This window comes from Heptranchias perlo, chromosome 7 (assembly GCF_035084215.1).
Source record: "Heptranchias perlo isolate sHepPer1 chromosome 7, sHepPer1.hap1, whole genome shotgun sequence".
NCBI lineage: Eukaryota > Metazoa > Chordata > Chondrichthyes > Hexanchiformes > Hexanchidae > Heptranchias > Heptranchias perlo.
Genome location: NC_090331.1, coordinates 66850941 through 66867341, shown reverse-complemented (window position 1 = coordinate 66867341; position 16401 = coordinate 66850941). Strand labels below are relative to the sequence as shown.

General features: G+C 44.5%; 1 protein-coding gene across 1 annotated transcript in view; it reads left to right on the top strand.

Moving 5' to 3' along the window:
* Positions 1-16401, top strand: part of dnah7 (dynein, axonemal, heavy chain 7) — a 338773-nt gene that overhangs the window by 296583 nt on the left and 25789 nt on the right. The window contains 1 exon segment of the mRNA XM_067987762.1: positions 12765-12942. Coding sequence (XP_067843863.1) covers positions 12765-12942 — 178 coding nt within the window.

The following is a 16401-nucleotide window of genomic DNA, read 5'->3' as shown; positions in this document are numbered from 1 at the left end:
CTCCTCAGAACCAGTGGGTGGTAATTGGCACCAGTGAGTCACCTTTTGTATTGATAACTTGCATTTTTCCTGTCTAGATCCATCGGGTGAGAGCCAATGCCCAGTATCAAGATGCATTTTTGTTACTAACTGGCAGGACCAAATTGCATTCTCAGGACACCTTGATAGAAATGATTGAACTTTACCCCTATCTTGGGTTTCTACATGCATTGTTTCTAAAGGGATCAGGCCCCTGTTTTTGGTGACCCTTTGCTGAAAGGTTCTCCACACTGGAGTTGACAAGTTGACTGGAGATTAGGTGGGATCTTCGTGTGCTCTGCTCAATAATGGTGTATAAGTTGGCTATATGAAACTCTGCCCTACTTGAAATAGGTCACTGCCGATGGCTTTTTGGGCATGAATGTTGGTTCACAAACTCTGATTCTTGCCTGTAGGTGTGATTCCACCCTTCTCAGCAACACAGAAACTAGTGGAATCAAAACTCTCTTATGCTATTGCAAACATTTTTATACACCTTTTGAGTTTTCAATCCCCCTCCCCCCTCCCCCCTCCCCCCTCCCGACAAAAAGGCACTCCAGGTACAGCTGAGCAAGCTCTACTCTGAAGATTCAGAGGAGGAGGAGGTGGATAACCTATTGAGTCAGCTTATGTCTGAGTCAGACACTTCAAAGAAGTCATTCAGTTAATTCAGTGCCAAGGTAGCATAGTCTTCCCACTTCATTCTGCTGCTCCATTAATCCCCTTGATATTTTCAGTCCTCCCCTTTAAGGTGCTGCTGTAGGCCCACTTTAGTCTCTGACCTGCTTGATGGTAGAGGTGGTAGATGGTGGTAGAGGTCGCAGGTTTGGGAGGTGCTGTCGAAGAAGCCTTTGTGAGTTACTGCAGTGCATCCTGTGGTGAAGGGAGTGAATGTTTAGGGTGGTGGATGGGGTGCCAATCAAGCGGGCTGCTTTGTCCTGGATGGTGTCGAGCTTCTTGAGTGTTGTTGGAGTTGCACTCATCCAGGCAAGTGGAGAGTGTTCCATCAAACTCCTGACTTGTGCCTTGTAGATGGTGGAAAGGCTTTGGGGAGTCAGGAGGTGAGTCACTCGCCGCAGAATACCCAGTCTCTAACCTGCTCTTGCAGTCATAGTATTTATATGGCTGATCCAGTTAAGTTTCTGGTCAGTGGTGGGGGATTCGGCGATGGTAATGCTGTTGAATATCAAGGGGAGGTGGTTAGACTCTCTCTTGTTGGAGATGGACATTGCCTGTCACTTGTCTGGCGCGAATGTTACTTGCCACTTATCAGTCCAAGCCTGGATATTGTCCAGGTCTTGCTGCATGCAGGCATGGACTGCTTCATTATCTGAGGGGTTGCGAATGGAACTGAACACTGAGCAATCATCAGCGAACATCCCCATTTCTGACCTTATGATGCAGGGAAGATGGTTGGGCCTAGGACACAGCCCTGAGGAACTCCTGCAGCAATGTCCTGGGGCTGAGATGATTGGCCTCCAACAACCACTACCATCTTCCTTTGTGCTAGGTATGACTCCAGCCACTGGAGAGTTTTCCCCCTGATTCCCATTGACTTCAATTTTACTAGGGGTCCTTGGTGCCACACTCGGTCAAATGCTGCCTTGATGTCAAGGGCAGTCACTCTCACCTCACCTTTGGAATTCAGCTCTTTTGTCCATGTTTGGACCAAGGCTGTAATAAGTTCTGGAGCCGAGTGGTCCTGGCGAAACCCAAACTGAGCATCGGTGAGCAGGTTATTGGTGAGTAAGTGCCGCTTGATAGCACTGTCGACGACACCTTCCATCACTTTGCTGATAAATGTAGAGAAACTTACAACACCAGGTTATAGTCCAACAATTTTATTTGAAAATCACAAGCTTTCGGAGGCTTTCTCCTTTGTCAGGTTAATGTGGAAATCCTTGAACGTTTCGCATTTATATTCAGAGAACAATACCTGGTGATTACAGATAATCTTTCCAACTGCCCGTTGTCAAGGCAATCAAAGTGTTCAGACAGAGAGGTGTTACCTACAGGACCACCGAATATACAAACGGCCAGAACACAAAACAGAGAGAGGGAGAAACATCCGAAAGGAAGAGAAAGACAGAAAATGACCCGTTGTATTAGAAACAGATAACTTTTATTCGCTGGTGGGGTTACGTGTAGCGTGACATGAACCGGGGTTACGTGTAGCGTGACATGAACCCAAGATCCCGGTTGAGGCCATCCTCATGGGTGCGGAACTTGGCTATCAATTTCTGCTCGACGATTTTGCGTTGTCGTGTGTCTCGAAGGCCGCCTTGGAGAACGCTTACCCGAAGATCGGTGGCTGAATGTCCTTGACTCTGAAGTGTTCCCCGACTGGGAGGGAAGCCTCCTGTCTGGCGATTGTTGCGCGGTGTCCATTCATCCGTTGTCGCAGTGTCTGCATGGTCTCGCCAATGTACCATGCTCCGGGGCATCCTTTCCTGCAACGTATGAGGTAGACAACGTTGGCCGAGTCACTTTGCTGATGATTGAGAGTAGACTGATGGGGTGGTAATTGGCCGGATTGGATTTGTCCTGCTTTTTGAGGACAGGACATACCTGGGCAATTTTCCACATTGTCTGGTAGCTGCCAGTGTTGTAGCTGTACTGAAACAGCTTGGCTAGAGGCGCAGCGAGTTCTGGAGCACAAGTCTTCAGCATTACAGCCGGGATGTTGTCGGGGCCCATAGCCCTTGCTGTATCCAGTGAACTCAGCCGTTTCTTGATATCACGTGGAGTGAATTGAATTGGCTGAAGACTGGTTTCTGTGATGGTGGGGATATCGGGAGGAGGCCGAGATGAATCATCCACTCGGCACTTCTGGCTGAAGATGGTTGCAAATGCTTCAGCCTTGTCTTTTGCACTCACGTGCTGGACTCCGCCATCATTGAGAATGGGGATGTTTACAGAGCCTCCTCCTCCAGTTAGTTGTTTAATTGTCCACCACCATTCACGACTTGATGTGGCAGGACTGCAGAGCTTTGATCTGATCCGTTGGTTGTGGAATCGCTTAGTTCTGTCTATAGCATGTTGCTTCCGCTGTTTAGTATGCATGTAGTCCTGAGTTGTCGCTTCACCAGGTTGGCACCTCATTTTTCGGTACGCCTGGTGCTGCTCCTGGCATGCTCTTCTACACTCCTCATTGAACCAGGGTTGATCCCCTGGCTTGTTGGTAATGGTAGAGTGAGGAATATGCCGGGCCATGAGGTTACAGATTGTGCTGGAATACAATTCTGCCGCTGCTGTTGGCCCAGAGTGCCTCATGGATGCCCAGTTTTTAGTTGCTAGATCTGTTCTGAATCTATCCCATTTAGCACGGTGGTAGTGCCACACAACACGTTGGATGGTGTCCTCAGTGGGAAGACGAGACTTCGTCTCCACGAGGACTGTGCGGTGGTCACTCCTACCAATACTGTCATGGACAGATGCATTTGCGACAGGTAGATTGGTGAGGACGAGGTCAAGTAAGTTTTTCCTTTGTGTTGGTTCACTCACTACCTGCCCCAGGCCCAGTCTGGCAGCTATGTCCTTCAGGACTCGGCCAGCTCGATCAGTAGTGGTGCTACCGAGCCACTCTTGATGATGGACATTGAAGTCCCCCACCCAGAGTACACTCTGTGTCCTTGCTACCCTCAGTGCTTCCTCCAAGTGGTGTTCAACATGGAGGAGGACTGATTCCTCAGCTGAGGGAGGACGGTAGGTGGTAATCAGCAGGAGGTTTCCTTGCCCATGTTTGACCCGACACCTGTAGTGCCGATAGCTTGCTTCCTGTATTTAAATCAGGCCCGATCATGAAAATTGATTGGGCCTCCCGTTGATTATCTGCCTGATGTACATCAGGAATGAAAATCAACTCCTATAGGTTTAGTATATGAATTGGGGGAGGGGACAGTGAGAACATTCTCAAAAACTGACCATGCTGAGACAAGAAATTTTTCCTGAAATTTTGTTGATGTCAGGAATGTTCCTTTATTACAGCATTTCACTGCTTTTGATTTTTCTCTTTACAATTAGAAAGGGAGATTTTATTCTGTAATTCCTCTCCTGTACTTAAAGCATCCTTGAGTTTGCATTTCGGGCAATGTGTACCTCCAGGTAAAGGCAACCAAAATCAAGGAGCAAATAGATCCTGTACCAGTGTGTGTTTTATTTTTTAAATTGTAATCTACCCCATGCATTTTCAACCCAAAATCCACTGGGTTCATGTCTCTGCTGCTGGGATGGTGTATTCCCTGACCTAAACCTCCCTTTGCAGCCAACAAGAGTGCAATATGTTTTTTAGGCAGGACATCTCTGTCTTACCTTCCTATCTGTAACTTCAATCCAAAAGTTCACTGCACAGTGCGGCTTAGAACGAGAACCAAATGAAGTGGGAAATTTAACTTATTCGTAGCATGGCATGTTAGTGCTCTAACATTCACTGCCAGTGAATCTCTCCAGCTGATGGGTATATTAATATCCTGAACCACTTAAAGGTATCATAAGATGTATTCCGTGCAGACGCTTAGGTTACTTAACTGGCAGTTCTGTTTCAGATTTGTATGATGTGCTATGCGAAATACAATTGCTTCCTGGCTATATATTACAAGGAAAAGATGAATTAACCACCTAAGAAATACAAAACTTGTATTAAGTAACAATGTATACACATTTTCTATATATTTATATGTTTACCAATTAAAAATTGTGAGCAGATGAATCCTTATGCTACCATATTAGGTAAATGAATGGCTTTTTAATCATATGCTAAACCTCAGGTTAGACAATTTTTTTTGAGTTCTTGATTATTATTCAATTATTATGATTATTTAATAATTTATAAAGGTAAAATTTTCTTGTTGTATGAAAACTTTGCCTTGTTTAATAGTTTTCAAATAATTACTAACCTGACCTACAGTACATTAAGTAGAGAGAAACCGGTCATTCAGCAATTCATCAAATGCCAGTTTTTCTCATGTAATAGTTCTTGCTCATTCAGAAGAATTCTATTAAGCTTGCTCACATTCTAGTTTTAAAAATGTGCTCGTAATAGATCCTGGATAAATCTTTAAAGAAATAAAACTGCCCTTCAGAGCCTTTTGATCTCCTTCAAATGCTACAATATCAATGATAACATTGAAAAATTATGTGTGGGCTGCAATGAGAGACTGGTGTTCTTCACAACCCATTAGACTTGGCTCTTTCTGAAAATTCCAATTTCACAATACATTCCACACAGCGGCAATGATGAACTATTAAACAAGCTGTCCTGCCAAGGTGGAGTTGTTAGGGGTAGAATCTCTAATATAGTGTAGCAATTCAAATATTGACAATGTCTACAAAATAAATTGTTATTTTAGTTATTCTGAACAATTCACTTTAAAAAAAACACCAAATAGCAAGGGAATGCTGTTTACACAGTCAGCATGAGCAGCTAATGCATTCCTGCCAGCCTGCACCTCCATTTCCTTGGTAGAGTGGTGTACAAGGACATACATGTTAATTCCACATTGGATGAGCACAGAAGCCTGTGAGACTGAGCAATTCAAAGAATGCATTTACAATTTACAAATACTTTGCAAGGACTTCAAATAGCATCATAAAAACATGTGTCAGGCTGAATCAGGCTAAAAGCTGTGGTTTTACATTTATAAATTATTTCTTCCACAATTCCAGGATAGGAGAAACTGTCAAATATTTGAGATAAAGCTAGATACTGTGAGGAGAGAAAAAAAATACATCACAGACAAGCATTCCTCCAAGAATGGAGGACAACATTTTTTTAATTTGAGGAGTTTGAAGAAGTTAGAACAGAGATATTTGAACTAATTTTAAAAAAGCATCAGAGAGATCAAAGCTGAAGCAGTGGTAGTGGAAAAATGCATATAAAGGACTGCTGTGTACATTTACATTGGAGATAAGCACTTGACTGACCTTGAAAACAAACGCAACCTGGTTTTAAGATTAAAAAACAGAATGTATCAGTATAAAAGTCAAAACTCACAACAATTCAAGTTACCAGAACACAGAAGGATTTTTGATTTTCTGAAAGAAGTGGAATGCCAGAACCCAATTACCTGTGTGGAATGGATGTACTAGGTAATGCTAAAAGAAATGCATCGTGGTAAGGTGACTCAAGTTGACTCCGTCAGATCGCTGAGGTGGGCGTTAATGATTAATATCTCCTGAACTTCAAATCAAATCAGAGAATTCCTCAAGTGGCACAGGTGGTGTATCATATGAGGACTCAATTTTCAGTTATAGTGAAACTGCTGGAGAAACCAAAAATACTTTGACAGTCCCAGGAAAGTTGAATAACATAGGAATCAAATTAAGTAGGTTACTGTGATGATTTAAATGTTCTGCAGGACTCAGTTGAAGATAAGAGAATAAATTAAAGGAGATGATGAGAGCTTCTAAAATTGACTTGATGAACTGTTAAATAGATGATTAAATAATTATTATAGTTTGTTGTGAGAGGCCATTTTATTTGATCCTTAGATGAAATCATAGCGTCTCTTTTTAGCTATGATCTTTTAATGGATTATTTTCTCAGGAGAGTGTTGTATGATTGGATAGAGCTAAATAATGAATTTATGGAGGAGAGAAATTTCTTCGATATTTAAGGTCAGAGTTGAAGAGAGACCATGGGCCCGATGTTAGCAGGGCTGCGGGTTCTCGGCGGGGGGGGTTATCGGGCGTGTGAGTAACGCGCCCGGCGAAATTAGTCAGCTCCCTGCGCGATTGTAGCATCCAATCCACTAATTGGATCCACTTACCTGGTCCTCCGGGTTCCCCACTGCTGATCTGCGCGTCGGGCGGGCTGCGCATGCGCAGTAAGATCTGTCAGCTGGAGGAGCTCTATTTAAAGGGGCAGTCCTCCACTGACAGATGCTGCAACAAACAGAAAAAATCACAGCATGGAGCAGCCCAGGGGGAAGGCTGCTCCCAGTTTAATGATGCCTCACTCCAGGTATCAATACATGGAGTGAGGAGGAGGGGGAGGACAGAGATCTTTCTCCCAGCGGGCGGGAGGAAGCGGCCTGCCTCTGCCACCAGGAAGGCCTGGCTCGAGGTGGCAGAGGAGGTCACCTGCACCACCAACATATCGCCCACCTGCATACAGTGCAGGAGGCGCTCCAATGACCTCAGTAGGTCAGCCAAAGTGAGTACACTTACTCTTTCCCCTACACTCAGTCTGCCACATCACCACCCCCACCCCACATCTCCTTCTGCACTGCCAGCACTACTCTTGTCACATTACCCCTCATACCCATTCAAACCTCATCCTCACCTCGCCAGTACTCATCCCGCCACTACCACTCAACCCAATCCTCATACAATCTCATGGCTCTATCTCATACTCACCCTCTCATGCATCTCTTTCACGGCCAGCCTCACTCAACCTGCCACTACCTGTGCTGCAGCCACAGGGCATGCATCACATATGTGCAGTAGGCAGCGTAAGGCAAACGTGTTGTGAGCATGAAGGGGATGCACAAGGGTGTTTGAGGGTTTGTCAGGGTTGTTACTTATATTGAATTTCTGACCAACTCACATCACATATTATATTGGCACCACTACTGCCATGTCTTCGCGAATCTTGTCTGGTCTGTGCAATAATGCCTTTTCCTGAGGATCACTATGAAGACCCACAACTGATGCCACCCATTGTGTCACTGCAGAGTGGGTTTGGTGTATTTGCAGGGCTCTTTTGTGCAGACGGCTGAGAGACGTCAGCGATGTCCCCGGTTGCACCCTGGAAGGATGCGGAGGAGAGGTTGTTGAGGGCAGTGGTGACTTTGACAGCGACAGGTAAGAAGATGGTGCTTGGGCCAGCCAGGAGCAGCTTGGCATGAAGGAGGCTGCAGATGTCCACGACTACATGTCGAGTGACTCTGAGCCTCCGTGTGCACTGCTGCTCAGAGAGGTCCAGGAAGCTGAGCCTCGGTCTGTGGACCCTGTGGCGAGGGTAGTGCCCTCTGCGACGCATCTCTCTCTGTGGTAGCCCTCCCTCCTGCTGTGCAGATGGATGTGTCACAGCACTCTGTTGTGGAGCTCCACGTGTCAGAGGTGGACGGCGTGGATGGCGAGGCTGGTGATGCTGTTCGCCCTCCGAGGAGGTCATGACTGCAGCTACGGCGGCCCCCATCCGGAAGATGTACATCTGAGGGGGTCCGCAAGGTAGGTACATGTGTCTGGACACCGGGGTAAGTGTGCAAGTTGGTGACTTTGATTGTCGGGAGGAGGGTGGTGGAGGCCAAACTTTGTCCCAAGTGACAGAGTGGCCTCCTGCAATGAGTGAGGGTCTCCCCCCACACCTGTCAAATGGACCTTTGCAGCTGCCACAGGCTGATGGCTGCAACAGGTCCATTTGAACTGGGAGTGTTTCCCCCAGTGTGGGAAACAGTCCCAGTTTGCTCTAAAATCCCACCCCCCCTCACATAATCCCTTAATCAGGTCAGTTAATGACCTGAACAATCCAAATAAATACTTTCAAGTGGCATCCTGCTGGCTTTAATTGCCTGCGGGATTCCCACCAGCGGGGGCTGCGCGTGCACGCCGGCGTGTCAGCGGGGAACCCGGAAGTGCGCGGGTTCGGGGCGGGCTCCGGTCCCGCTTCGGGATTTCACGAATTTCAGGGCCCCCCCGCGAGGAACGCTCCTGATAGCGGGTGCTAAAATGCTGCCCCATATTTTAATAGATAATGTTGACCGTTTAAGAAAGGAATGCTTTATAAGAAAAAGATGCCAGATATTTGAAATAAAATCGGAAAATGTTGGAATCAGGTTAGCCAGCATCTGTGGAGAAAGGACAATGGTTAGGTTAATGTTTCAGGCCTATGACCTTTCAGCAGAGCACTTTCAAATGTGGTCCTTGCTACCTGAAAGGAAGAAAAGAAGTTTTCAGTTAAAGTGGTTTATGAAATTAAGGATGAAATGGAACTGAAGACCAGTACAGCTCTGACATAAAGTGGGTCAGTGCTGCTGAAGAGAAAGGTCGAGAGCATGTATGTGGCTGTGCATGGTGGAGAGGGTGGATCTCATGAAGTGGAAAGAGCAGTGGTTAGAGTAATGCTGAATATCACAGCGATATCTCAATCATGGGCAGATCCAAAACAGGAAGGGTGGAATTTAAGCTGGAATCCACGTGGGTTCTGATGAAGGGTTATAGACCTGAAAGATTAACCTAACCATTTTCTTTTTCCAAAGATGCTACCTGACCTACTGAGTGTTTCCAGCATTTTATAGCTTTTTAACAAGGAAGCTAAAGGGATGGTAGCTGTTTTATTTATCTCACTAAGAATAGAGGTTGTTATTTATTGCCTGTTAGTGGACAGCTTCCTGCTCAAATGCGGCATTTCCTTTTATTTGTGGTTGCCCCTTGAGCCTTTGCTGAGGTGATCTGGAAAGCATCTGATGTACAAGAATAAGCATACAGATGGTATTTGATGCAAAAATTAGATAAAGGGATTCCAAAATAGTTAGCAGTTTTGTTATATTACAGCTTTTGTTTTGCTGTGAAGCAGCTGTACGTTGATGTGAGTACAGGAGTGTAATTTGCAAATCAGGTCCCAATCTGATTCCTGAACATACTGAAGCCTGGACATGAGACAACCTATAGCAGGTAGTCTTACACTGAGTGGGTTTTGCACATGATGCAATAGAACTGCAGCAAAGCCGTACTTTAAAAGTATCTAGATGATCCATGAGACCTTCTGGGAATTATTTTAATGTTATGAGAGAAATGTCACTTCCGCCCACGCTTTCCCAACATTAAAGCTTGTCAGACAGGAATGTGAGGGGCGAAATTCGACTTTCGCCTGAAATGGGTGTGAAGTTGGTGGTGCAGATGTTCTGCTCGCTCATTCATGCTGATGTGAGGCCCGAACTAAATTCAGGTCTTATTGCCATGCTGCCAGTGAGCTGTGGGCGGCAAACGGGCATTCTGCTGCAACTGGCCAACTCTGGACAGTGCAATATCGGGCAGTCCGGAGACTGACCCAGCCAGCAGGAAAATAGGTCCGGGTGGGGGGAACCGATATTGTGGTGGGTGGAGGTGGCAGCCTCGAGTGGCAGCAGCCCATGTTATTCCTATGGAGCCATGGAGGAGCACAAATGCTCCTCCATGGCTCCATAAAAATAATTTTTCACTTACCTTCTTGAGGCCTCTTCCTCTTCACACCTGGTACAACTAGGTGGAGCATGCATGCCGTATGCTCGGCCCACTTGTGCCTGAATTTTGTACTACCGTCATAGGATTCCGATTTGCATATTAAAGCAGCTTTATGCCTGTTTCAGACGGGCAGACTGCCCACTCATTTATAGGCCCGCATAAATGTTGCATCAGGCGGGCCTTGCCGGCCGAGGTTCACACCCCCCCATCTCCGATTTTCAACTGCTGGCTGCCCTTTTTATCTGGCACAAAATGGGCAGCTGTGAGTTGAATTTCTTCCCTCTGATTTCTGAATGTGTGAAAATAGCAGGGTGCAACATGTGAAATCTGTATGTGGTAGACTTCAATATCATAAAACATATTTCCTAAGTTTGTCATTAAGGGGAATTTTGATTCCCTTTGTCGTGGAAATGGGACGGATTGGGAATTAAAATCCAACTGGTGCACTTACCTCTTGATTCATGTCCCAAACACATACATTGCTTCTGGCAGTATCTGGCATATCTGCAGTGTTGAATTTAAGAGAGTTTTAATCACACTGGGCTATCAGGAGAGAAGTGGTTTGCCCAGAGAGACCAAAAACTTCCAAGTTGAATAAGTCACTGCACTGCTCTCATGCACTTCCCAGTGATTGGTTGTAGAGGCACTGAATCAAATTTTAACTTTGTTGTTTTCTTGCCCAGTTGAGGCACCCATCTGACACGAGTGGGAGCCTCATGAATACATGCAAATCAGGTTCCTATGATGTTGTTAGGACCCCAATACAATTTCAACAGCCTTTAAGTTCTTCCATCCTCCTGCTGCAAACCATTTTCAGCTGTTCACACCGGTCTCCTGCCAGAATTTGTCAGTATCACTATGGCCCTGAACTTCTGCCAGGCTATCGCTGGTCTCCCAACTTACCCTGGCAGGATACCGGTGTGAACAGCTGAAAATGGCTTGTAGCAGGAGGACGGAAGAACTTCCACATGATTCAGTGCTTCTACAACCAATCACTGGGAAGTGCATGAGAGCAGTGCAGTGACTTGTTCAACTTGGAAGTTTTTGGTCTCTCTGGGCAAACCACTTCTCTCCTGATAGTCCAGTGTGATTAAAACTCTCTTAAATTCAACATTGCAGATATGCCAGATACTGCCAGAAGCAATGTATGTGTTTGGGATTTAAATTCATAAACCAAAAGTTGAATGTCATTTTCAGAAAACATAGATGCATTAACTTACTCTGCCTCGCAGGCACACATAAGTTAAAAGTAATTTATCGTGGCAATAGGTATTGGGAGAACAAAAAACTGATAAGCTAAAAGTTAACTTCCGTTCTTTCACCCATACTAGCAGATCTCTCGTGAAATTATTCACAAGTAGTCTTACGTCTGGAACACAGTTGTGACGTTTAGCTGCTACCTTGGCCAATCTCTAAGGCCACTGCTCTGGACAAGCAAATCCAGTTAATTGTAGCCACTTACAAACTGTGACAGCCAGTCAGAGTTCAGTTGTAGTTGTTAGGTTTCAGGATGTTGGTCAATGATTGTCTTTCTTTAAAAAGATTGTTTTACGTCGGTAATGAAATGTGAAATCTGGGGTGTAATGGATTTGACGCAAGACATGTTATAACATATATGAAAAAAGGCTAGTAATTCGCACATTCCTGTTATACTCCAGACAACAAATATTGATGCAAAACAATCTCAAAAAACTTGGAGACTGAATTAAAGTTTCCTTCATATTTGAAACCACCTGGAATTATGTAAATTATAAAGACTGTTTGGGGGTAACCTTTAGTTTGGACATGGATGGAAAGCTGGCAGTTGTGAATTGGTTGCCTGTTATACAGCCCACCCAATTGTCCTCTCTTATTGAAGTCAGTGGAAAGAGAAATCAGGCAGGGTGTATCCACAACCGCCAGTTTTTTGTCCGTGTCCAAAGTGAAAATTATTCCCTTTGTGTTGTCACTTAAAGCTAAGATTTATCTCTTGTACAGCCTGATATTTCTCTCCCTAGCATTACAGGGTAGTCATGTGAAGAAGCGAATGGTGAGCCTTATATCTGGGGCCCCCTCAGATCAGAGGGTCTGATGGAGCCAAGCAGCAAGGCAAGGGAGGCCATGAAGGCAAGTGTTCCTTTTTCCCCATCCTCCCAACAGTTCTTCAGGCCTGGAGGCCTCCTGGCTACTGTTTCCCAGCACAGTGCCCTGCCAGGGTGTGGGCCAATGCCATGGGCACAACGAGCCATAATAATGACCTAGTCCACCAAATTCAGGTAGCTGAACAGGCACAATGCATCTCAGATAAGCTCCACCTGTCTAGTGCCAGGCTAGTGGAGGAGGAATATCGGAACTATAATGTTTGATGTTCTTGAGTAAAATCATAAATCATAGCTTGGCTACTGCATTAATTCCAAATACAAACTTGAACAAAATTAGAAGCAGGAACTACATGATTTTTAAAAATTATTTCTATGCCTTAGAATTCTAAAGGTAGGTGATATGTAACCAGAGCATAAATTGATTCCTTTGCACATGAATATGGACTTGTTTGAGATGAATATACTCAATTTGATTGTTTTGTCTTTTCTTCAATATGCTAGGACTGGTATGAAGTTGGAGCTCCTCCTGTCTTCTGGTTGTCTGGTTTTTTCTTTACTCAAGCTTTTCTGACAGGGGGCCAGCAAAATTTCGCCAGAAAATACACCATTCCCATTGACCTGCTCACATTTGATTATGAAGTATTGGAGGACAAGATGTACAGGTATCCCCCAGAAGATGGTAAGAAAAACACAACTTTAACACTGAACAGTATTGTCACTGTGATTTTGGTAATGTGCAATTGTTGGTGTCGAGTAACATGTCACGCTACTGAGCAGTGTTGCATATTAAGTCCTGTTTAAAAATGGGACACTTGTATTTTGTTTAATTTTGTTCCCAAATTGCATGATTGAAAACTTTCCTATGACAAAAGCAATCCGTTGCAATTGCTATAATAACTATTACTTTTCAAGCAAAATCACTGGAGCCAATTTTACAAATGCACACTTCCAACGGGGAGCCTTGCCTGCTGGAAGTGCACATTGAGTAATCGCTGGTGCATCTCCAACATTTTCCATCCATTAAGGATTTTGTAAAATCAGCCCTATTGTGTGATCACTAGATTGTTAACGCCCCTCTAAGTTACCGTATTTTTGCTTCTTTGAATACTTGCAACATTTGTGTGTCGCTGTAATCTGAAGGCAGCCTCTTTAGTGAGTCAGGTTCTGCAATATGCCCCGAAGCGAGTCACATTTGAAGCACTTGTTATCCTCACTTCAGTATTGGGCCCAATATGCTTTACAATGTAGTGTGGTAGAATAGTCAAGCATTGGGTCACAGAATAGTGGGAGACTGCACTTGGCTAGCCTCTTAATGTCACAGATGCTGATATGGGGAGGCTCCAAGCAGCGGTCAGGTAACTCCCATCAGAGGGGAGGGGGGAGAAAATTGAACTTAAATCCTCACCAGACAGTTCTTGTGAATCTTCTGGTAGTCGACAAGAAGTAGATGTTTGCCTCACCCTCTCAGCTGAAGAGGTATATAGTCTACAGGGACTAGTAATAGGAGAAAACTGGAGGTAAGAGATGCAACATACCTCTTACATTTCATATTAGGGTAAATACGCTAAAACCACCCACAGAAAATTCTATATACAGAGCAAAATAACCACAATATTCCAGTACTGAGAGTGGCTGGATGAGTTGTGACAATGATGAATGTTGTATGTAATAATGAGCGTATGTAATTCCGAATTGGCTTAATGTTTGTGGTATCTTTACTGGTCTCCTAGTTATAAATGTATAAGATTGTGACGCAACTTCACCTGGTCTATAACAATTGTCTAAAACCACAATCATACCATTGGGAAACAGGTTTATGTTTTGGAAGATATGCTTGCTACAAATTACAGAATACAATAGGAGTACAATTTGATCTCAGACCTTGCACAAACTCAATCATACCTACTTTCTGATTGCCTCAGTTATCCTTTCAAACTCAATTGAGGATATCATGATGTGATTTTGGATACCTTTGTAAGACAGGCTGCACTTTGCATAATATTGTTACAGCATAACATGAAAGTAGTATCATTTATAAAGCACTGAAAGGCCTATTTATACTTTTTGTCCGTGCTTTGATCAAATCGCAATAATATAATTGTCTGCATGCTGTAGGGGGTCAGCATGCTGCTACTTAATTTGATCATGTCTGATTGCCTGAAAGCTACACTTTCAAATGACCTTATTGAAGACAACTTTCTCGGCAGCCCTTCAAAAGCCTTTCCACCATCTACAAAGCACAAGTCAGGAGTGTGATGGACTACTCTCCACTTGCCTGGATGAGTGCAGCTCCAACAACACTCAAGAAGCTCGACACCATCCAGGACAAAGCAGCCCGCTTGATTGGCAGCCCATCCACCACCCTAAACATTCTCTCCCTTCACCACCGGCACAGTGTGGCTGCAGTGTGTACCATCCACAGGATGTACTGCAGCAACTTGCCAAGGCTTCTTCGACAGCACCTCCCAAACCCGCGACCTCTACCACCTAGAAGGACAAGGGCAGCAGGCACATGGGAACAGCACCCACTGCACGTTTCCCTCCAAGTAACACACCATCCCGACTTGGAAATATATCGCCGTTGCGTCATCGTTGCTGGGTCAAAATCCTGGAACTCCCTACCTAACAGCACTGTGGGAGAACCTTCACCACACGGACTGCAGCGGTTCAAGAAGGCGGCTCACCACCACCTTCTCAAGGGCAATTAGGGATGGGCAATAATTGCCAGTGACGCCCACATCCCATGAACAAATAAAAAAAAATTACAAAACATCTGGCACACAACCACTGTTAGTTACATAGCAATAAAAATGAAAATCTATTCATATGTACGATATTTTCAGTTGATAAAGCACTAAATGGTGTTTTCTGTCTTATCAAAACTGAGCAAGCGGCCACCATGCGCGATTTTCCAGATACAAATCATCGAGCTGGTTATCAGGAAACAAATTAAATGCTGGCAGCTTACCAAGCACATTGGAGTAAGGACTCAGGGAAAGGGGCAGTAGTGGGCCAAAAATGACAGTGCATCACTTACTGCTGCTGGAATGGCCGCCACCATTTTCATTGGGGGCTTCATATATGCGGCCCTATGTACATCATAGAACCCCGATTAACATATATTACTGATGCTCCACCCTGAATCAGGTGGGAATCTCAGCTGCCGGCAAAAACATCAAGGTTAATCTTGCTGCGGGATGGGAATGGAACAGCAAATAGAACACCGCTTGATTTTAATTCCCAATCTACCCGGTTTCTGCTGGGCAGAGGGAGTTAAAATCCCTCCTAGTATTTTAGTAATAACATTAGTATTATTGTAATAAGTAATTTCAACATTTTTTTAAAGTCATAATTATCCACTTTGGTAGGAAGACTAGAAAAGCAGAATATTTTTTAGAAGGTGTGAGACTAAGAAATGTTGGTATTCAGAGGGATTTGGGTTCCTTCTACATGAATCACAGAAAGTTAACATGCAAGTACAGCAAGCAATTAGGAAGGCAAATGGTATGTTAGCCTTTATTGCAGGGGGGTTGGAGTACAAGAGTAAGGAGGCCTTGCTGCAATTATATAGGGCTCTGGTGAGACCACACCTGGAGTAATGTGTACAGTTTTGGTCTCCTTACCTAAGGAAGGATATACTTGCCTTAAAGGGGGTGCAACGAAGGATCACTAGATTGATTCCTGGGATGAGAGGGTTGTCCTATGATGGGCCCTATATTCTCTGAAGTTTAGAAGAATGAGAGGTGACCTCATTGAAATCTATAAAATTCTTAGAGGGCTTGACAGAGTAGATGCTGAGAAGCTGTTTCCCCTGGCTGGAGAGTCTAGAGCTAGGGGTCATAGTCTCAAGATAAGAAGTCGGCCATTTAGGACTGAGATGAGAAAAAAATTCTTCACTCAGATGATTGTGAATCTTCGGAATTCTCTACTCCAGAGGGCTGTGGATGCTCAATCATTGAGTATATTCAAGATTGAGATGAATAGATTTTTGGACACTAAGGGAATCAAGGAATAGGGAAATAGGGCGGGAAAGTGGAGTTGAGGTCGAAGATCAGCCATGATCTTACTGAATGGCGGAGCAGGCTCGAGGGGCCGTATGGCCTACTCCTGCACCTATTTCTTATTCTTATGTTCTTAT